Here is a 23,509-nt window from a genome sequence, read left to right as displayed (position 1 = left end):
ATACATTTTCTGTAAGAATAATAGCTAAAACAGGAAAAAGAAAAATCCTCTGAATAAGAAACTGGCCGAATAAGAAACCAACTTCAGCCTCGTCCTGCCCCCCTTCTCTCCTTCCGTCTGTCACACTAAAGCCAATGGCAGGCTGTGGCGGGCACGGTTATGGCCGGGATTGGTTCAGCAGTGTCTGGGGCGCTGTAACTTATTATTTTTACATTTATGCCCCGTGTACATAGTTTTTGAGGGCACACAGCCTCTTTTAAAGGAGGGCTCCACCTACACCACTGGGGCAGAGCCCCTCACACCCCAGGACAGGGGTCTCAGCACTGCAGCCTCTCTTTATAGGCTCCCAGCAGTCACGTGCACTCCAGCAGCCAATCACATCCCTGCTCGCAGTTTTTCAGAGTGGGATTGAGAATGAAAGCCGTGTAGTGATTGGATACTATAGACCACGCCCCTCCCGGTTCCCGCAGTGTGGAGTCTCCGGTGTGGAGCGGAGCGGCCGGCTGTGATGAGGAGGGAGGAGGAGCCGCTGCTGGTAGAAGGAGGAAACTACAACTCCCGGCATGCCCCGCGCTCAGCTCCGGTGCCGGCGGCCGGCAGAGAGATGACAGCGGAGAACGGGCGACAGCAGCATGGAGGCGGGTGAGAACCGGGAGATACGGGCAGTGCACTGCACGGGGGGAAGACGGTGTGTGCGGATAGTGGTGGTGGGCACCGGACTGCGGAGAGGGCAGGGGGCATACTGGTGTTACTGGTGTGGGGAATAGAGTAATACTGGTGTTACTGGTGTGAGGACTGGTGTGAGGGTATTACTGGTGTTACTGGTGTGAGCACTGGTGAGGGTATTACTGGTGTTACTGGTGTGAGCACTGGTGAGGGTATTACTGGTGTGGGGACTAGTGAGGGTAATACTGGTGTTACTGGTGTGGGGACTGGTGAGGGTAATACTGGTGTGAGCACTGGTGAGGGTAATACTGGTGTTACTGGTGAGGGTGTTACTGGTGTTACTGGTGTTACTGGTGAGGGTATTACTGGTGTGGGGACTGGTGAGGGTATTACTGGTGTTACTGGTGTGAGGACTGGTGAGGGTATTACTGGTGTTACTGGTGAGGGTATTACTGGTGTGAGGACTGGTGAGGGTATTACTGGTGTTACTGGTGTGAGGACTGGTGAGGGTGTTACTGGTGTGAGGACTGGTGAGGGTATTACTGGTGTTACTGGTGTGGGGACTGGTGAGGGTATTACTGGTGTTACTGGTGAGGGTATTACTGGTGTTACTGGTGTGAGGACTGGTGAGGGTAATACTGGTGTGAGGACTGGTGAGGGTGTTACTGGTGTGAGGACTGGTGAGGGTATTACTGGTGTTACTGGTGTGAGCACTGGTGAGGGTATTACTGGTGTTACTGGTGAGGGTATTACTGGTGTGAGCACTGGTGAGGGTATTACTGGTGTTACTGGTGAGGGTGTTACTGGTGTGGGGACTGGTGAGGGTAATACTGGTGTTACTGGTGAGGGTGTTACTGGTGTGGGGACTGGTGAGGGTAATACTGCTGTGGGGACTGTTGAGGGTATTACTGGTGTTACTGGTGAGGGTATTACTGGTGTGAGCACTGGTGAGGGTATTACTGGTTACTGCTGTGGGGACTGGTGAGGGTATTACTGGTGTTACTGGTGTGGGGACTGGTAAGGGTATTACTGGTCTTACTGGTGTGAGGACTGGTGAGGGTATTGCTGGTTTTACTGGTGTGAGGACTGGTGAGGGTATTACTGGTGTTACTGGTGAGGGTATTACTGGTGTTACTGGTGAGGGTATTACTGGTGTTACTGGTGTGAGGACTGGTGAGGGTAATACTGGTGTGAGGACTGGTGAGGGTGTTACTGGTGTGAGCACTGGTGAGGGTATTACTGGTGTTACTGGTGAGGGTATTACTGGTGTGAGCACTGGTGAGGGTATTACTGGTGTGAGCACTGGTGAGGGTATTACTGGTGTTACTGGTGAGGGTAATACTGGTGTGAGCACTGGTGAGGGTATTACTGGTGTTACTGGTGTGAGCACTGGTGAGAGTATTACTGGTGTTACTGGTGAGAGTATTACTGGTGTTACTGGTGAGGGTATTACTGGTGTTACTGGTGAGGGTATTACTGGTGTGAGCACTGGTGAGGGTATTACTGGTTACTGGTGTGGGGACTGGTGAGGGTAATACTGCTGTGGGGACTGGTGAGGGTATTACTGGTGTTACTGGTGAGGGTATTACTGGTGTGAGCACTGGTGAGGGTATTACTGGTTACTGGTGTGGGGACTGGTGAGGGTATTACTGCTGTGGGGACTGGTGAGGGTATTACTGCTGTGGGGACTGGTGAGGGTATTACTGGTGTTACTGGTGTGGGGACTGGTGAGGGTACTACTGGTGTGGGGACTGGTGAGGGTACTACTGGTGTTACTGGTGTGGGGACTGGTGAGGGTGTTACTGGTGGGAGGACTAGTGAGGGTATTACTGGTGAGGGTGTTACTGGTGTGGGGACTGGTGAGGGTAATACTGGTGTGGGGACTGGTGAGGGTAATACTGGTGTGGGGACTGGTAAGGGTGTTACTGGTGTGGGGACTGGTGAGGGTACTACTGGTGTTACTGGTGTGGGGACTGGTGAGGGTACTACTGGTGTGGGGACTGGTGAGGGTAATACTGGTGTGGGGACTGGTGAGGGTGTTACTGGTGGAAGGACTAGTGAGGGTATTACTGGTGTTACTGGTGTGGGGACTGGTGAGGGTGTTACTGGTGTGGGGACTGGTGAGGGTAATACTGGTGTTACTGGTGTGGGGACTAGTGAGGGTAATACTGGTGTTACTGGTGTGGGGACTAGTGAGGGTAATACTGGTGTTACTGGTGTGGGGACTAGTGAGGGTAATACTGGTGTTACTGGTGTGGGGACTGGTGAGGGTAATACTGGTGTTACTGGTGTGGGGACTAGTGAGGGTAATACTGGTGTTACTGGTGTGGGGACTGGTAAGGGTAATACTGGTGTGGGGACTGGTGAGGGTAATACTGGTGTGAGCACTGGTGAGGGTATTACTGGTGTTACTGGTGTGAGGACTGGTGAGGGTATTACTGTTGTTACTAGTGTGAGCACTGGTGAGGGTATTACTGGTGTTACTGGTGTGAGCACTGGTGAGGGTATTACTGGTGTTACTGGTGTGAGGACTGGTGAGGGTATTACTGTTGTTACTAGTGTGAGCACTGGTGAGGGTATTACTGTTGTTACTAGTGTGAGGACTGGTGAGGGTATTACTGGTGTTACTGGTGTTACTGGTGAGGGTATTACTGGTGTTACTGGTGAGGGTATTACTGGTGTGAGGACTGGTGAGGGTATTACTGGTGTTACTGGTGTGGGGACTGGTGAGGGCAATACTGGTGTTACTGGTGTGGGGACTAGTGAGGGTAATACTGGCTACTGGTGTGAGGACTGGTGAGGGTATTACTGGTGTGAGCACTGGTGAGGGTATTACTGGTTACTGGTGTGGGGACTGGTGAGGGTAATACTGCTGTGGGGACTGGTGAGGGTATTACTGGTGTTACTGGTGAGGGTATTACTGGTGTGAGCACTGGTGAGGGTATTACTGGTTACTGGTGTGGGGACTGGTGAGGGTATTACTGCTGTGGGGACTGGTGAGGGTATTACTGCTGTGGGGACTGGTGAGGGTATTACTGCTGTGGGGACTGGTGAGGGTATTACTGGTGTTACTGGTGTGGGGACTGGTAAGGGTACTACTGGTGTTACTGGTGTGGGGACTGGTGAGGGTACTACTGGTGTGGGGACTGGTGAGGGTACTACTGGTGTTACTGGTGTGGGGACTGGTGAGGGTGTTACTGGTGGGAGGACTAGTGAGGGTATTACTGGTGTGGGGACTGGTGAGGGTGTTACTGGTGTGGGGACTGGTGAGGGTAATACTGGTGTGGGGACTGGTGAGGGTAATACTGGTGTGGGGACTGGTAAGGGTGTTACTGGTGTGGGGACTGGTGAGGGTACTACTGGTGTTACTGGTGTGGGGACTGGTGAGGGTACTACTGGTGTGGGGACTGGTGAGGGTACTACTGGTGTGGGGACTGGTGAGGGTACTACTGGTGTGGGGACTGGTGAGGGTAATACTGGTGTGGGGACTGGTGAGGGTGTTACTGGTGGAAGGACTAGTGAGGGTATTACTGGTGTTACTGGTGTGGGGACTGGTGAGGGTGTTACTGGTGTGGGGACTGGTGAGGGTGTTACTGGTGGAAGGACTAGTGAGGGTATTACTGGTGTTACTGGTGTTACTGGTGAGGGTATTACTGGTGTGAGGACTGGTGAGGGTAATACTGGTGTTACTGGTGTGGGGACTAGTGAGGGTAATACTGGTGTTACTGGTGTGGGGACTAGTGAGGGTAATACTGGTGTTACTGGTGTGGGGACTAGTGAGGGTAATACTGGTGTTACTGGTGTGGGGACTGGTGAGGGTAATACTGGTGTTACTGGTGTGGGGACTAGTGAGGGTAATACTGGTGTTACTGGTGTGGGGACTGGTAAGGGTAATACTGGTGTGGGGACTGGTGAGGGTAATACTGGTGTGAGCACTGGTGAGGGTATTACTGGTGTTACTGGTGTGAGGACTAGTGAGGGTATTACTGTTGTTACTAGTGTGAGCACTGGTGAGGGTATTACTGGTGTTACTAGTGTGAGCACTGGTGAGGGTATTACTGTTGTTACTAGTGTGAGGACTGGTGAGGGTATTACTGGTGTTACTGGTGAGGGTATTACTGGTGTGAGGACTGGTGAGGGTATTACTGGTGTTACTGGTGTGGGGACTGGTGAGGGCAATACTGGTGTTACTGGTGTGGGGACTAGTGAGGGTAATACTGGTGTTACTGGTGTGGGGACTGGTGAGGGTAATACTGGCTACTGGTGTGAGGACTGGTGAGGGTAATACTGGTGTTACCCTCACCAGTGCTCACACTAGTAACACCAGTATTACCCTCACCAGTCCCCACACCAGTAACACCAGTATTACCCTCACCAGTCCCCACACCAGTAACACCAGTATTACCCTCATCAGTCCCCACACCAGTAATACCCTCATCAGTCCCCACACCAGTAATACCCTCACCAGTGCTCACACTAGTAACACCAGTAATACCCTCACCAGTCCTCACACCAGTAACACCAGTATTACCCTCACCAGTCCCCACACCAGTAACACCAGTATTGCCCTCACCAGTCCTCACACCAGTAACACCAGTATTACCCTCACCAGTCCTCACACCAGTAATACCCTCACCAGTCCTCACACCAGTAATACCCTCACCAGTCCTCACACCAGTATTACCCTCACCAGTGCTCACACTAGTAACACCAGTAATACCCTCACCAGTCCTCACACCAGTAACACCAGTAATACCCTCACCAGTGCTCACACCAGTATTACCCTCACCAGTCCTCACACCAGTAACACCAGTAATACCCTCACCAGTGCTCACACCAGTATTACCCTCACCAGTCCTCCCATCAGTAATACCCTCACCAGTGCTCACACTAGTATTACTGGTGGGAGGACTGGTGAGGGTAATACTGGTGTGAGCACTGGTGAGGGTATTACTGGTGTGAGGGTATTGCTGGTGTTGGGACTGGTGATGGTGTTACTGGTGTGGGGACTGGTGAGGGTATTACTGGTGTTACTGATGAGGGTATTACTGGTGAGGGTGTTACTGGTGAGGGTATTATTGCTCCCCTCGGTCCTGGGAAGTAAATATGGCGGGTGCAGGTAGAGTTGCGGTGTTAGTTGTGCCCATTATGGTTGGCATGGTGATTTATTTGCCGTGCGCCTGTGATGGCTGATGAGGAGCGATACTCCCCCCCCCGTATCCTCACGCTCTCTTGGTCACGCCTGTCACCCGGTGCTGCATTTCTCCCATCATCTCATCGCTGACGGCCGTGTTACCAGATCCTTTATAGAAATATAACAATGAATCCTGTGTGCTTGATCCTGAGGCCGGGTACAGCATGCCCCAGCGGCAGTCAGAACGTGGGGTATATAACACCCGTATATAGATGCCTCCACCCTCTGCCCCCATGTGCTGTGTACGGTATATAGATTGCTCCACCCTCTGCCCCCATCTGCAGTGTGGGGTATATAGCACCCGTATATAGATGCCTCCACCCTCTGCCCCCATGTGCTGTGTACGGTATATAGATTGCTCCACCCTCTGCCCCCATCTGCAGTGTGGGGTATATAGCACCCGTATATAGATGCCTCCACCCTCTGCCCCCATGTGCTGTGTACGGTATATAGATTGCTCCACCCTCTGCCCCCATCTGCAGTGTGGGGTATATAGCACCCGTATATAGATGCCTCCCCCCTCTGCCCCCATCTGTGGTGTGGGGTATACAGCACCCGTATATAGATGCATTCACCCTCTGCCCCCATCTGTGGTGTGGGGTATACAGCACCCGTATATAGATGCATTCACCCTCTGCCCCCATCTGCAGTGTGGGGTATACAGCACCCGTATATAGATGCCTCCACCCTCTGTCCCCATGGTTCCCTCCCAGCGTCACTTCAGCCATTACTTAGAAGGGGAAACCCGGAGTTTGAGGAAAGTTCCTTGTTGTGACACGTCCTGAGTCAGCGGCTGCGTCCTGTAAGGATCCGTGTGGGGTCGCATACATGTGGAGCGGGGTCACGGGTCACATGTGCCCTGCTGAGATCAGTCGCACCTAGCAACTATACTGACACTATACTGAGATCAGTCGCCCCTACCAACTATACTGACACTATACTGAGATCAGTCGCCCCCAGCAACTATACTGACACTATACTGAGATCAGTCGCCCCCAGCAACTATACTGACACTATACTGAGATCAGTCGCCCCTACCAACTATACTGACACTATACTGAGATCAGTCGCCCCTAGCAACTATACTGACACTATACTGAGATCAGTCGCCCCTACCAACTATACTGACACTATACTGAGATCAGTCGCCCCCAGCAACTATACTGACACTATACTGAGATCAGTCGCCCCTAGCAACTATACTGACACTATACTGAGATCAGTCGCCCCCAGCAACTATACTGACACTATACTGAGATCAGTCGCCCCCAGCAACTATACTGACACTATACTGAGATCAGTCGCCCCTAGCAACTATACTGAGATCAGTCGCCCCTAACAACTATACTGATACTATACTGAGATCAGTTGCCCCTAGCAACCACAGAGGTTATTAAAGGAACCTGAAAGCAACAATGTGATTGGTTGCCATAAACAACAGCCTCCAAGGGGGCGGGATTTATAGTCGTCACCAGGACCAGGGCTGTGGAGTCGGTAAGCCGCAGCTCAGACTCCAACTCCGACTCCTGAATGTTATCAGGACCGACTCCTGCTCCTTGATAAATGGCCGGTCATATACCAGGGGAGTTCTCTATCACACTGGCTCGGCAGCTTCTCCCTAATGTCCTACATGATCCTGGGGCGACTTCTGAGGGAATAAAGGAAACATATAAAGCAGCTTCCCCTGTGTGTGCAGTGGATGCAGCCAGTCTCCAGCCTCCATGTCCTGAACAACTCACAACTAGATGGAGCAGGTGGTCTTTTCCTGCTGACAGTCTATGTTTCTAACTAATCTTCATCACACACAGAAACACTGGTAACACTGCCAGATCCCTGTAATATAGAGGGGTCACACATAGTGATATACAGGGGGTCACACATAGTGATATAGAGAGGGGTCACACATAGTGATATAGAGAGGGGGTCACACATAGTGATATAGAGAGGTCACACATAGTGATAGAGAGGGGTCACACATAGTGATATACAGGGGGTCACACACAGTGATATAGAGAGGGGTCACACATAGTGATATAGAGAGGGGGTCACACATAGTGATAGAGAGGGGTCACACATAGTGATAGAGAGGGGTCACACATAGTGATATAGAGAGGGGTCACACATAGTGATATAGAGAGGGGTCACACATAGTGATATAGAGAGGGGTCACACATAGTGATAGAGAGGGGTCACACATAGTGATAGAGAGAGGTCACATATAGTGATATAGAGAGGTCACATATAGTGATATAGAGAGGTCACATATAGTGATATAGAGAGGTCACATATAGTGATATAGAGAGGTCACATATAGTGATATAGAGAGGTCACATATAGTGATATAGAGAGGTCACATATAGTGATATAGAGAGGTCACATATAGTGATATAGAGAGGTCACATATAGTGATATAGAGAGGTCACATATAGTGATATAGAGAGGTCACATATAGTGATATAGAGAGGTCACACATAGTGATATAGAGAGGGGGTCACATATAGTGATAGAGAGGGGTCACACATAGGGATATAGAGAGGGGTCACACATAGTGATATAGAGGGGGGTCACACATAGTGATATAGAGGGGGGTCACACATAGTGATATAGAGAGGGGTCACACATAGTGATATAGAGGGGTCACACATAGCGATATAGAGAGGGGTCACACATAGCGATATAGAGAGGGGTCACACATAGCGATATAGAGGGGTCACACATAGCGATATAGAGAGGGGTCACACATAGCGATATAGAGAGGGGTCACACATAGCGATATAGAGAGGGGTCACACATAGCGATATAGAGAGGGTCACACATAGCGATATAGAGGGGTCACACATAGCGATATAGAGAGGGGTCACACATAGCGATATAGAGAGGGGTCACACATAGCGATATAGAGAGGGGTCACACATAGCGATATAGAGAGGGGTCACACATAGCGATATAGAGAGGGGTCACACATAGCGATATAGAGAGGGGTCACACATAGCGATATAGAGAGGGGTCACACATAGCGATATAGAGAGGGGTCACACATAGCGATATAGAGAGGGGTCACACATAGTGATATAGAGAGGGGTCACACATAGTGATATAGAGAGGGGTCACACATAGTGATATAGAGAGGGGTCACACATAGTGATATAGAGAGGGGTCACACATAGTGATATAGAGGGGTCACACATAGTGATATAGAGAGGGGTCACACATAGTGATATAGAGAGGGGTCACACATAGTGATATAGAGAGGGGTCACACATAGTGATATAGAGAGGGGTCACACATAGTGATATAGAGAGGGGTCACACATAGTGATATAGAGAGGGGTCACACATAGTGATATAGAGGGGTCACACATAGTGATATAGAGAGGGGTCACACATAGTGATATAGAGAGGGGTCACACATAGTGATATAGAGAGGGGTCACACATAGTGATATAGAGAGGGGTCACACATAGTGATATAGAGAGGGGTCACACATAGTGATATAGAGAGGGGTCACACATAGTGGCGGCAGCAGACAGGCGCGCGCTCTCCCATTCGCTCAAAAACTGCCCTTACACAGAATATCTTCATATTACACTGCTGCTCATATACAGTCATCCAGCACAAATCTCCCCCCACACAATGGACTCTTCCAGCTCAGAAACAAACTGCCAAATAGTGACCGACAACTTTTCCATGACCCCCTATGTAATAGGCCCAGTGTCCTATTACTGATATATTCCCCGACCACCCTTATGTAATAGGCCCAGTGTCCTATTACTGATATATTCCCCGACCACCCTTATGTAATAGGGCCAGTGTCCTATTACTGATATATTCCCCGACCACCCTTATGTAATAGGCCCAGTGTCCTATTACTGATATATTCCCCGACCACCCTTATGTAATAGGCCCATTGTCCTATTACTGATATATTCCCCGACCACCCTTATGTAATAGGGCCAGTGTCCTATTACTGATATATTCCCCGACCACCCTTATGTAATAGGCCCAGTGTCCTATTACTGATATATTCCCCGACCACCCTTATCTAATAGGGCCAGTGCCCTATTACTGATATATTCCCCGACCACCCTTATGTAATAGGGCCAGTGTCCTATTACTGATATATTCCCCGACCACCCTTATCTAATAGGGCTAGTGTCCTATTACTGATATATTCCCCGACCACCCTTATGTAATAGGGCCAGTGTCCTATTACTGATATATTCCCCGACCACCCTTATCTAATAGGGCCAGTGTCCTATTACTGATATATTCCCCGACCACCCTTATGTAATAGGGCTAGTGTCCTATTACTGATATATTCCCCGACCACCCTTATCTAATAGGGCCAGTGTCCTATTACTGATATATTCCCCGACCACCCTTATCTAATAGGGCCAGTGCCCTATTACTGATATATTCCCCGACCACCCTTGTGTAATAGGGCCAGTGTCCTATTACTGATATATTCCCCGACCACCCTTGTGTAATAGGGCCAGTGTCCTATTACTCATATATTCCCCGACCACCCTTGTGTAATAGGGCCAGTGTCCTATTACTGATATATTCCCCGACCACCCTTATGTAATAGGGCCAGTGTCCTATTACTGATATATTCCCCGACCACCCTTATGTAATAGGGCCAGTGTCCTATTACTGATATATTCCCCGACCACCCTTATGTAATAGGGCCAGTGTCCTATTACTGATATATTCCCCGACCACCCTTGTGTAATAGGGACAGTGTCCTATTACTGATATATTCCCCGACCACCCTTGTGTAATAGGGCCAGTGTCCTATTACTGATATATTCCCCGACCACCCTTGTGTAATAGGTCCAGTGTCCTATTACTGATATATTCCCCGACCACCCTTATGTAATAGGGCCAGTGTCCTATTACTGATATATTCCCCGACCACCCTTATGTAATAGGTCCAGTGTCCTATTACTGATATATTCCCCGACCACCCTTATGTAATAGGGCCAGTGTCCTATTACTGATATATTCCCCGACCACCCTTATGTAATAGGGCCAGTGTCCTATTACTGATATATTCCCCGACCACCCTTATGTAATAGGGCCAGTGTCCTATTACTGATATATTCCCCGACCACCCTTATGTAATAGGCCCAGTGTCCTATTACTGATATATTCCCCGACCACCCTTATCTAATAGGGCCAGTGCCCTATTACTGATATATTCCCCGACCACCCTTATGTAATAGGGCCAGTGTCCTATTACTGATATATTCCCCGACCACCCTTATCTAATAGGGCTAGTGTCCTATTACTGATATATTCCCCGACCACCCTTATGTAATAGGGGCCAGTGTCCTATTACTGATATATTCCCCGACCACCCTTATCTAATAGGGCCAGTGTCCTATTACTGATATATTCCCCGACCACCCTTATGTAATAGGGCCAGTGTCCTATTACTGATATATTCCCCGACCACCCTTATCTAATAGGGCCAGTGTCCTATTACTGATATATTCCCCGACCACCCTTATCTAATAGGGCCAGTGCCCTATTACTGATATATTCCCCGACCACCCTTGTGTAATAGGGCCAGTGTCCTATTACTGATATATTCCCCGACCACCCTTGTGTAATAGGGCCAGTGTCCTATTACTCATATATTCCCCGACCACCCTTGTGTAATAGGGCCAGTGTCCTATTACTGATATATTCCCCGACCACCCTTATGTAATAGGGCCAGTGTCCTATTACTGATATATTCCCCGACCACCCTTATGTAATAGGGCCAGTGTCCTATTACTGATATATTCCCCGACCACCCTTATGTAATAGGGCCAGTGTCCTATTACTGATATATTCCCCGACCACCCTTGTGTAATAGGGACAGTGTCCTATTACTGATATATTCCCCGACCACCCTTGTGTAATAGGGACAGTGTCCTATTACTGATATATTCCCCGACCACCCTTGTGTAATAGGTCCAGTGTCCTATTACTGATATATTCCCCGACCACCCTTATGTAATAGGGCCAGTGTCCTATTACTGATATATTCCCCGACCACCCTTATGTAATAGGTCCAGTGTCCTATTACTGATATATTCCCCGACCACCCTTATGTAATAGGGCCAGTGTCCTATTACTGATATATTCCCCGACCACCCTTATGTAATAGGGCCAGTGTCCTATTACTGATATATTCCCCGACCACCCTTATGTAATAGGGCCAGTGTCCTATTACTGATATATTCCCCGACCACCCTTATGTAATAGGGCCAGTGTCCTATTACTGATATATTCCCCGACCACCCTTATGTAATAGGGCCAGTGTCCTATTACTGATATATTCCCCGACCACCCTTATGTAATAGGGCCAGTGTCCTATTACTGATATATTCCCCGACCACCCTTATGTAATAGGGCCAGTGTCCTATTACTGATATATTCCCCGACCACCCTTATGTAAATTGAATAGAATTCAATTCTACATTTTTTAAAGCTGAAGTCGGAGTCGTTACATTTTTTTTCCAACTCCGACTCCAGCCAAAGCTAGCTCCGACTCCATAGCCCTGACCAGGACTGCACCAGCTGGGGGCACGGCAGAGCAGGAGATTTCAGTCTTTGGTTTTGGGGTACTGGGGGGCCCATGGAGTGGGGGTATTTGCTGTTATCAGGGACCGTCCGTTGTTTGGGGCTAATTTGTTCAATAGGGCCCAACGGGGATTGTTGTGGGATCTCCAAGGGTGGTTGTTTGTAGACTGTCTGATTTGGGGGTCCCCACCCCAGCCGCGTGCATCGGCGGTGCAGTGTATTGTCCTTCGGGCCAGTTATATCTCTTATACAGATTTTAGCTCTTTGGCTGGTCACATGACCAGTGTGGTGGAGGCGGCGTGGTCACATGACCAGTGTGTCTCCTGTGTCATCCCCTTTCTGTAGGTTTTTTCTTCCTTATTTGTCTCATCCTCTGTGTGACGCTGCAGTATATGTTGGTGCTATATGAATGTTCTCTGCTGGGGGCACTGGCAGCTTTCATAGCAGCAGATAGTGCCGGACCCTTATCTGTCGTAAATGTCCTGTGTGATGCCAGTGGGGGTCATCTGCAGTGCTTCTCTACCTATAACTCTGTTCATCCTGAGCCTCCTGGTGCACGAGTGCGGTGTCAGTGCTATAGTGGAGCCTTTCTCTCAGGAGGAGCCTGGTAATGGTGTGTGAGCGCCCCCTGCAGCCCCCAATCCTTTTTCTCTTCTCACAGTTCTCGCTCCCCCGTGTGATGATATCCGCCAGGCTGCCCGGGGAGGCGACATTGCGTCACACTGCTTCTCTGCAGGTAGAGAGGCAGATTAAAGGGTCAGTAACCCCATACAGTGATACCCGAGGACATACAGGGATCCTGGGAGATGGAAGGATCCTTCACTTCATGTCACTTATACCATTACTGACCATTCCAGTCACCCCCCCCCCCCAGCCTGACATGGCTGATACCAGAGAGTAATAGATTGTATATACATGTCCTACAGTCACCTCCCCCCCCCCCCAGCCTGACATGGCTGATACCAGAGAGTAATAGATTGTATATACCTGTCCTACAGTCACCCCCCCAGCCTGACATGGCTGATACCAGAGAGTAATAGATTGTATATACCTGTCCTACAGTCACCTCCCCCCCCCCCCCCCCCCAAGCCTGACATGGCTGATACCAGAGAGTAATAGATTGTATATACCTGTCCTACAGTCACCCCCCCCCAGCCTGACATGGCTGATACCAGAGAGTAATAGATTGTATATACCTGTCCTACAGTCACCTCCCCCCCCCCCCCAAGCCTGACATGGCTGATACCAGAGAGTAATAGATTGTATATACCTGTCCTACAGTCACTTCCCCCCCCCCAGCCTGACATGGCTGATACCAGAGAGTAATAGATTGTATATACCTGTCCTACAACCACCCCCCCCCCCCCCAGCCTGACATGGCTGATAACAGAGAGTAATAGATTGTATATACCGGTCCTACAGTCACCTCCCCCCAGCTTGACATGGCTGATAACAGAGAGCAATAGATTGTATATACCTGTCCTACAGTCACCTTCAACCCCCCCCCCTGACATGGCTGATACCAGAGAGTAATAGATTGTATATACCTGTCCTACAGTCACCTCCCCCCCCCCCCCCACAGCCTGACATATGGCTGATACCAGAGAGTAATAGATTGTATATACCTGTCCTACAGTCACCTCCCCCCCCAGCCTGACATGGCTGATACCAGAGAGTAATAGATTGTATATACCTGTCCTACAGTCTCCCCCCCCCCCCCCCCCCCCCCCAGCCTGACATGGCTGATAACAGAGAGTAATAGATTGTATATACCGGTCCTACAGTCACCTCCCCCCAGCCTGACATGGCTGATACCAGAGAGTAATAGATTGTATATACCTGTCCTACAGTCCCCCCCCCCCCCCCCAGCCTGACATGGCTGATAACAGAGAGTAATAGATTGTATATACCGGTCCTACAGTCACCTCCCCCCAGCCTGACATGGCTGATAACAGAGAGCAATAGATTGTATATACCTGTCCTACAGTCACCTTCAACCCCCCCCCCCCCCCCCCTGACATGGCTGATACCAGAGAGTAATAGATTGTATATACCTGTCCTACAGTCACCTCCCCCTCCCCCCAGCCTGACATGGCTGATAACAGAGAGTAATAGATTGTGTTGAGCAGACTTGCAGGTGTAGTTGTGGCTGCCTTGCACCTGTCGCTGGCAGCTGGTGGCAGTCCTTATCAGGCAGGATGTTCCCGGCCTCCTAGCAGCGCGGCTCACGTGTCATGGCAGAGTGTAGAGACCTCTCTGGGTCTGGTGATATGGCGGATTTACAGCGCAGTGGGCGGGGCATGACCATACATACCTCGTGGTATCATTACACCTGTGGTCAGGGCATGCTGGGAGTTGTAGTTTTATCGAAACGTGTGGCCTATGTTCAGGTGAAGGAGAGAAGAGTGTTTACATTGCAGGAGCGCACACATGCCGCCTGGTAGAATGGAGTCACTGTCCCTTTAAACAGGCGGAGTCCTCACCCCCAGCGGTCATCATCTTCTCATTCATAGACATAGCAGCAGCCATTAACCCTCTGCACCCCACACTAATCTTATCCCACCAGATGGAGAATCCGCAACCAGTCATGAGACGTAGAAACAGAAACTGCTCCGGACAGCACCGCTGCGGGATGGTGACAGCCTGGAAAACTACTGTCCTCCTGCTGGAGATGATCTGATGGGAGTGATAGTCCCAGATAATGCACCTATGGCTGACACCCTCCCTGCACAGGAATCAGCAAAACATGGACAACCAGTTCTCTGCCCTAAACCCTTCAGCTTAAAAAACACGTTGTACTGCACGACATGGAGTATGTATACTATATACTCCAATAGGACATCACCTCCACCTGCACCGCACCATACTGTGCTACCTAGGAGCAGTATTATAGTAGTATATTCCTGTATATAGGAGCAGTATTATAGTAGTTATGCGGTTCAGGGAAGAAACAGAGTGCTGCACCTCACACCTATGGCTGATACTAGTGCCCCTAGGCTAAATAAAAAACACATCAGAATTTTGTGTATGAATTGATCAAGCCATACTGCCCCATGTACCTCGTGCCGGTATCTGATACACATGGGTCCCTACACTAAGTCCACACCGTGCCAGTCAGTGGCCACCAACCCCGCAGGCGTGCACAGCCAGGGAACGGGGGCCATGGGACGGCCCTGCGACCCCCATGCCACAGGACCAGACCCAAAAACACCACACCAGAACCCGGCCAGCACCGCCGGCGGAGAAGGTCGCCCCCAAGCAGCACAAGTCAGCCATAGGTGTGATGTGCAGCACTCTGTTTCTTCCCTGAGCCACATTATAGTAGTTATATTCCTGTATATAGGGGGCAGTATTATAGTAGTATATTCCTTTATATAGGAGCAGTATTATAGTAGTTATATTCCTGTATATGGGAGCAGTATTATAGTAGTTATATTCCTGTATATAGGGGGGCAGTATTATAGTAGTTATATTCCTGTATATAGGAGCAGTATTATAGTAGTTATATCCCTGTATATAAGAGCAGTATTATAGTAGTATATTCCTGTATATAGGAGCAGTATTATAGTAGTTATATCCCTGTATATAAGAGCAGTATTATAGTAGTTATATTCCTGTATATAGGGGGCAGCATTATAGTAGTTATATTCCTGTATATAGGGAGCAGTATTATAGTAGTTATATTCCTGTATATAGGAGCAGTATTATAGTAGTTATATCCCTGTATATAGGAGCAGTATTATAGTAGTTATATCCCTGTATATAGGAGCAGTATTATAGTAGTTATATCCCTGTATATAGGAGCAGTATTATAGTAGTTATATCCCTGTATATTGGGGCAGTATTATAGTAGTTATATTCCTGTATATAGGAGCAGTATTATAGTAGTTATATTCCTGTATATAGGAGTAGTATTATAGTAGTTATGTTCCTGTATATAGGAGCAGTATTATAGTAGTTATATTCCTGTATATAGGAGCAGTATTATAGTAGTTATATTCCTGTATATAGGAGCAGTATTATAGTAGTTATATTCCTGTATATAGGAGCAGTATTATAGTAGTTATTGGGAAGAAACAGAGTGCTGCACCTCACACCTATGGCTGATACTAGTGCCCCTAGGCTAAATAAAAAACACAGACATCAGAATTTAGTGTATGAATTGATCAAGCCATACTGCCCCATGTACCTCGTGCCGGTATCTGATACACATGGGTCCCTACACTAAGTCCACACCGTGCCAGTCAGTGGCCACCAACCCCGCGGGCGTGCACAGCCAGGGAACGGGGGTTGCAGGGCCGTTCCATGGCCTCCCTTCCCTGCACGTGCACGCTTTGCGGGGTTGGCGGTCGCTGACCGACACGGTGTGGAGTTAGCGTAGGGACCCGTGTGGACCAGAGGACCTGCGCGGTGGTACACGGGGCAATATGGCTTGATCAATTCATATACAGACACTCTGGTGTTGATTTTTAATATAGGCCTAGCGGCATTAGTATCAGCCATAGATGGGATGTGCAGCTGTTCCATTCTCTCCAGTTCGTATTATAGTAGTTATATTCCTGTATATAGGGGCAGTATTATAGTAGTTATATTCCTGTATATAGGGGGCGGTATTATAGTAGTTATATCCCTGTATATAGGAGCAGTATTATAGTAGTTATATTCTTGTATATAGGAGCAGTATTATAGTAGTATATTCCTGTATATAGGAGCAGTATTATAGTAGTTATATTCCTGTATATAGGGAGAAGTATTATAGTAGTTATATTCCTGTATATAGGAGCAGTATTATAGTAGTTATATTCCTGTATATAGGGAGAAGTATTATAGTAGTATATTCTTGTATATAGGAGCAGTATTATAGTAGTATATTCCTGTATATAGGAGCAGTATTATAGTAGTATATTCCTGTATATAGAGGCAGTATTATAGTAGTTATATTCCTGTATATAGGGGGCAGTATTATAGTAGTTATATTCCTGTATATAGGGAGCAGTATTATAGTAGTATATTCCTGTAAATAGGAGCAGTATTATAGTAGTTATATCCCTGTATATAGGGGGCAGTATTATAGTAGTTATATCCCTGTATATAGGGGCAGTATTATAGTAGTTATATTCCTGTATATAGGAGCAGTATTATAGTAGTTATATTCCTGTATATAGGGAGCAGTATTATAGTAGTTATATCCCTGTATATTGGGGGCAGTATTATAGTAGTTATATCCCTGTATATAGGAGCAGTATTATAGTAGTTATATTCCTGTATATAGGGGCAGTATTATAGTAGTTATATTCATGTATATAGGAGCAGTATTATAGTAGTTATATTCCTGTATATAGGGGCAGTATTATAGTAGTTATATTCCTGTATATAGGAGCAGTATTATAGTAGTTATATTCCTGTATATAGGAGAAGTAGTATAGTAGTTATATTCCTGTATATAGGGGGCAGTATTATAGTAGTTATATCCCTGTATATTGGGGGCAGTATTATAGTAGTTATATTCCTGTATATTGGGGGCAGTATTATAGTAGTTATATTCCTGTATATAGGAGCCGTATTATAGTAGTTATATTCCTGTATATAGGAGCAGTATTATAGTAGTTATATTACTGTATATAGGAGCAGTATTATAGTAGTATATTCCTGTATATAGGGGGCAGTATTATAGTAGTTATATCCCTGTATATAGGAGCAGCATTATAGTAGTTATAGTGTAAAGCAGGTATAGCTAGCCCGCACTGCTGCCAAAACAGTCCCCTAATAGATGAATATAAAGGCGTGTATTGGATGTAGATGAAGACAATGGGGTGCTTAGACGAAAAGGTAGATGTAGTATACTTTAACAGGAGAAATAACAGCACTCACCGATCAGCGTCTTCAAAACTTTTATTACATAACACGGATTGCAGGGAAGGGATGGTGGATCAGTGGAGGTGGAGGCGCATCACCTGGGAGGTCCCAGGTGATGCACCTGCACCTCCACTGATACACCATCCCCTCCCTGCAATCCGTGTTATGCAATAAAAGTTTTGAAGACGCTGATCGGTGAGTGCTGTTATTTCTCCTGTTACAGTATTAGGCTGGGTTCACACACTGTATACTTCAGGCAGTATTTGGTCCTCAAGTCAGGTCCTCATAGCAACCAAAACCAGGAGTGGATTGAAAACACAGAAAGGCTCTGTTCACACAATGTTGAAATTGAGTGGATGGCCGTCATATAACGGTAAATAACTGCCATTATTTCAATATAACAGCCGTTGTTTTAAAATAACAGCAAAAATTTGCCATTAAATGACGGCCATCCACTCAATTACAACATTATGTGAACAGAGCCTTTCTGTGTTTTCAATCCACTCCTGGTTTTGGTTGCTATACAGCCTCACAAATACAGCCTCAAATATACATAGTGTGAACCCAGCCTTATAGTAGTTATATTCCTGTATATAGGAGCAGTATTATAGTAGTTATATTCCTGTATATAGGAGCAGTATTATAGTAGTTATGTTCCTGTGTATAGGAGCAGTATTATAGTAGTTATATTTCTGTATATAGGGAGCAGTATTATAGTAGTTATATTTCTGTATATAGGAGCAGTATTATAGTAGTTATATTTCTGTATATAGGGAGCAGTATTATAGTAGTTATATTCCTGTATATAGGAGCAGTATTATAGTAGTTATATTCCTGTATATAGGAGCAGTATTATAGTAGTTATATTCTTGTATATAGGGGCAGTATTATAGTAGTATATTCCTGTATATAGGGAGCAGTATTATAGTAGTTATATTATTGTATGTAGGAGCAGTATTATAGTAGTTATGGAAACTGGAGAAAAAGGAACGGCTGCACATCCCATCTACGGCTGATACTAATGCCGCTAGGCCTATATTAAAAATCAACACCAGAGTGTCTGTATATGAATTGATCAAGCCATATTGCCCCGTGTACCACCGCGCAGGTCCTCTGGTCCACACGGGTCCCTACGCTAACTCCACACCGTGTCGGTCAGTGACCGCCAACCCCGCAAAGCGTGCACATGCAGGGAAGGGAGGCCATGGAACGGCCCTGCAACCCCAATGTCACAGGACCAGACCCAAAAAGCCCCACCAAAACCCAGCCAGCACCATCGGCGGGGAAGGCTGCCCCCAAACGACACAAGTATGGATATGGTATTACACTTACCATTACTGCTCTCACAGAATGGGGAAGACATAAGGTCCAGACATGTGAGCACAGGCATATCCTGCTAATTTTGGTCATGTGGGTCTTATAAAGGAGTGCGAGCTGTTCAGAGAGGGAGAACTGTAAAACACGGAAACTGGAGAGAAAGGAACGGCTGCACATCCCATCTATGGCTGATACTAATGCCGCTAGGCCTATATTAAAAATCAACACCAGAGTGTCTGTATATGAATTGATCAAGCCATATTGCCCCGTGTACCACCGCGCAGGTCCTCTGGTCCACACGGGTCCCTACGCTACCTCCACACCGTGTCGGTCAGCGACCGCCAACCCCGCAAAGCGTGCACATACAGGGAAGGGAGGCCATGGAACAGCCCTGCAACCCCAATGTCACAGGACCAGACCCAAAAAGCCCCACCAAAACCCAGCCAGCACCACCGGCGGGGAAGGCTGCCCCCAAACGACACAAGTATGGATATGGTATTACACTTACCATTACTGCTCTCACAGAATGGGGAAGACATAGGGTCCAGACATGTGAGCACAGACATATCCTGCTAATTTTGGTCATGTGGGTCTTATAAAGGGTAGGGACCCGTGTGGACCAGAGGACCTGCGCGGTGGTACACGGGGCAATATGGCTTTTTCAATTCATATACAGACACTCTGGTGTTGATTTTTAATATAGGCCTAGCGGCATTAGTATCAGCCATAGATGGGATGTGCAGCGGTTCCATTCTCTCCAGTTTGTGTTTTACAGTTCTCCCTCTCTGAACAGCTAGCACTCCTTTATAAGACCCACATGACCAAAATTAGCAGGATATGCCTGTGCTCACATGTCTGGACCCTATGTCTTCCCCATTCTGTGAGAGCAGCAATGGTAAGTGTAATACCATATCCATACTTGTGTTGTTTGGGGGCAGCCTTCCCCGCCGGTGGTGCTGGCCGGGTTTTGGTGGGGCTTTTTGGGTCTGGTCCTGTGACATTGGGGTTGCAGGGCCGTTCCATGGCCTCCCTTCCCTGTACGTGCACGCTTTGCGGGGTTGGCGGTCGCTGACCGTCACGGTGTGGAGTTAGCGTAGGGACCCGTGTGGACCAGAGGACCTGCACGTGGTACACGGGGCAATATGGCTTGATCAATTCATATACAGACACTCTGGTGTTGATTTTTAATATAGGCCTAGCGGCATTAGTATCAGCCATAGATGGGATGTGCAGCCGTTCCATTCTCTCCAGTTCGTGTGTTATAGTAGTTATATTCCTGTATATAGGAGCAGTATTATAGTAGTTATATTATTGTATATAGGGGGCAGTATTATAGTAGTTATATCCCTGTATATAGGAGCAGTATTATAGTAGTATATTCCTGTATATAGGAGCAGTATTATAGTAGTTATATTCCTGTATATAGGAGCAGTATTTAGTCTTGTATATAGGGAGCAGTATTATAGTAGTTATATTCCTGTATATAGGAGCAGTATTATAGTAGTTATATTATTGTATATAGGAGCAGTATTATAGTAGTTATGGTGTATAAAATAGAAAATAAGTCCAAGCACTCACCGGATGAAGGGATCTCTAGACTTGACAAAGCGCTGAGGCGCGAAACAGTTGTCTGCTACACGCTCCCGCACCCTTGCCACCGCTCCCTCCCTGTGATGTCTTGAATAAACGCACAAAGAGATCCCTTCATCCGGTGAGTGCTTGGACTTATTTTCTATTTTATACACCGTACTGCCCTTGTCTCTGTTCGAGCACCGCGGCTACTTACCAGTGCAGTTTATTAGCCCTTAATCCGACTCCAGCGCACAGCTACTGATTGAGCAGTATTCAGACAGTGCCGGCACCTGTATCTTCCTGAAGCATTATAGTAGTTATATTCTTGTATATAGGGAGCAGTATTATAGTAGTTATATTCCTGTATATAGGAGCAGTAGTGGTTACATTCTATAGGAGCCTGTATTATAGGGGTAACCACTTGTGTATACAGTATATAGAAATATGACATAGTCGTTAGGTTACTTCCTCCTTCGATCGCTCTTGTATCTGGCTTTACTTCTCAGTTCAGATGGAAAAACCAGTTCTGGAGGCGGTCGATCGGCTTTCCCCGGCTGCCATGTGGCTGTTTGTGTGGTAGGTGTGGTCGGGCACATTCCTTGTACATACAGGTTGTCACTGTTGTCACACCTGTTACTCAGAACCTGGACAGCGCAGGTGGAGTCGTCTTATTCCCCTCGACCTGGGTGATCGGCAGCTGACGCTCAGGTGGGTGGTGAATGGGCAGCCGCAATGCGTATAATGTCACCGGGGGCTGATGTAACATATACGGCCCAGGACCTTGTAGGTGGGATTGTAGTGATGTTGGTAGGTGGGTCTGTATTTGGGGGTCTGTAGTGGGGTTGGTAGGTGGCTCTGTATTTGGTGGTCTGTAGTGGGGTTGGTGGCTCTGTATTTGGGGGTTGGTAGGTGGGTCTGTATTGTGGGGTCTGTATTTGGGGTTCTGTAGTGGGGTCGGTAGGTAGGTCTGTATTCGGGGCTCTGTAGTGGGGTCGATTGGTGGGTCTGTATTTGGTGGTCTGTAGTGGGGTCGATTGGTGGGTCTGTATTTGGTGGTCTGTAGTGGGGTCGGCAGGTGGGTCTGTATTTGGGGGTCTGTAGTGGGGTTGGTTGGTGGGTCTGTATTGTGGGGTCTGTAGTGGGGTCGGAAGGTGGGTCTGTATTTGGTGGTCTGTAGTGGGGTTGGTGGCTCTGTATTTGGGGTTCTGTAGTGGGGTCGGTAGGTAGGTCTGTATTCGGGGCTCTGTAGTGGGGTCGGTAGGTAGGTCTATAGTGGGGTCGATTGGTGGGTCTGTATTTGGTGGTCTGTAGTGGGGTCGGCAGGTGGGTCTGTATTTGGGGGTCTGTAGTGGGTTCGGAAGGTGGGTCTGTAGTGGGGTCGGTAGGTGGGTCTGTAATTGGGGGTCTGTAGTGGGGTCGGAAGGTGGGTCTGTATTTGGTGGTCTGTAGTGGGGTTGGTGGCTCTGTATTTGGGGTTCTGTAGTGGGGTCGGTAGGTAGGTCTGTATTCGGGGCTCTGTAGTGGGGTCGGTAGGTAGGTCTATAGTGGGGTCGATTGGTGGGTCTGTATTTGGTGGTCTGTAGTGGGGTCGGCAGGTGGGTCTGTATTTGGGGGTCTGTAGTGGGTTCGGAAGGTGGGTCTGTAGTGGGGTCGGTAGGTGGGTCTGTAATTGGGGGTCTGTAGTGGGGTTGGTTGGTGGGTCTGTATTGTGGGGTCTGTAGTGGGGTCAGAAGGTGGGTCTGTAGTGGGGTCGGAAGGTGGGTCTCTAGTGGGGTCGAAAGGTGGGTCTGTATTTGGGGGTCTGTAGTGGGGTCGGAAGGTGGGTCTGTATTTGGGGGTTGGAAGGTGGGTCTGTATTTGGGGGTCTTTATTGGGGTCGATTTGTGGGTCTGTATTTGGGGGTCGGTAGGTGGGTCTGTATTTGGTGGTCTGTAGTGGGGTCGGTAGGTGGGTCTGTAGTGGGGTCAGTAGGTGGGTACTCCATTTGTGACCCGCATACGAGGACTGTGGTTTGTTGCTGGGGTACAGATATGTGCTGCAGTCCACAATAAGGTATAGATGCTGCTGAGCCCAGCCCGTCTATAGGTCTGTGTAGTTTGTGGGGCAGTCACAGTGGATCCTGTCCATGTCCTGTGCTGGCAGTGGCTGCTGCTTGGCATGCGGGCTTTGCAGCGTCACAATGGCCTCCGGCAGGAATGTGCTTTATGACCGAGGTGTATTGGGTTGGTTTATGTTACTGAGAGGACTGTGATCTGGGGCACGTCCTAGCATGGCAGCCATGGTGGGAAACCCTGGGACGCTCCAAGCATCATTGTCCTGTACCCCATCAGTC

The 23,509-nt window shown here is 48.1% G+C and overlaps 1 protein-coding gene across 2 annotated transcripts in view; it reads left to right on the top strand.

The window, feature by feature from the left end:
- Window positions 1-462: 462 nt before the first annotated feature.
- ATP13A2 (ATPase cation transporting 13A2) overlaps window positions 463-23,509 on the top strand; it is a 40,862-nt gene continuing 17,815 nt past the window's right edge. The window contains exon 1 of one of the 2 annotated variants that reach the window (XM_069949059.1): window positions 463-642. In XM_069949059.1, coding sequence (XP_069805160.1) covers window positions 633-642 — 10 coding nt within the window. In that variant the 5' untranslated portion in view covers window positions 463-632. Of the gene's footprint in view, window positions 643-21,815; window positions 21,886-23,509 lie in introns of those variants that run through there. The other variant, XM_069949060.1, reaches the window with a different exon arrangement.

Source organism: Dendropsophus ebraccatus, chromosome 12 (assembly GCF_027789765.1).
Source record: "Dendropsophus ebraccatus isolate aDenEbr1 chromosome 12, aDenEbr1.pat, whole genome shotgun sequence".
Taxonomy (NCBI): Eukaryota; Metazoa; Chordata; class Amphibia; order Anura; family Hylidae; genus Dendropsophus; species Dendropsophus ebraccatus.
This window is presented reverse-complemented; position numbering and strand designations above follow the sequence as displayed.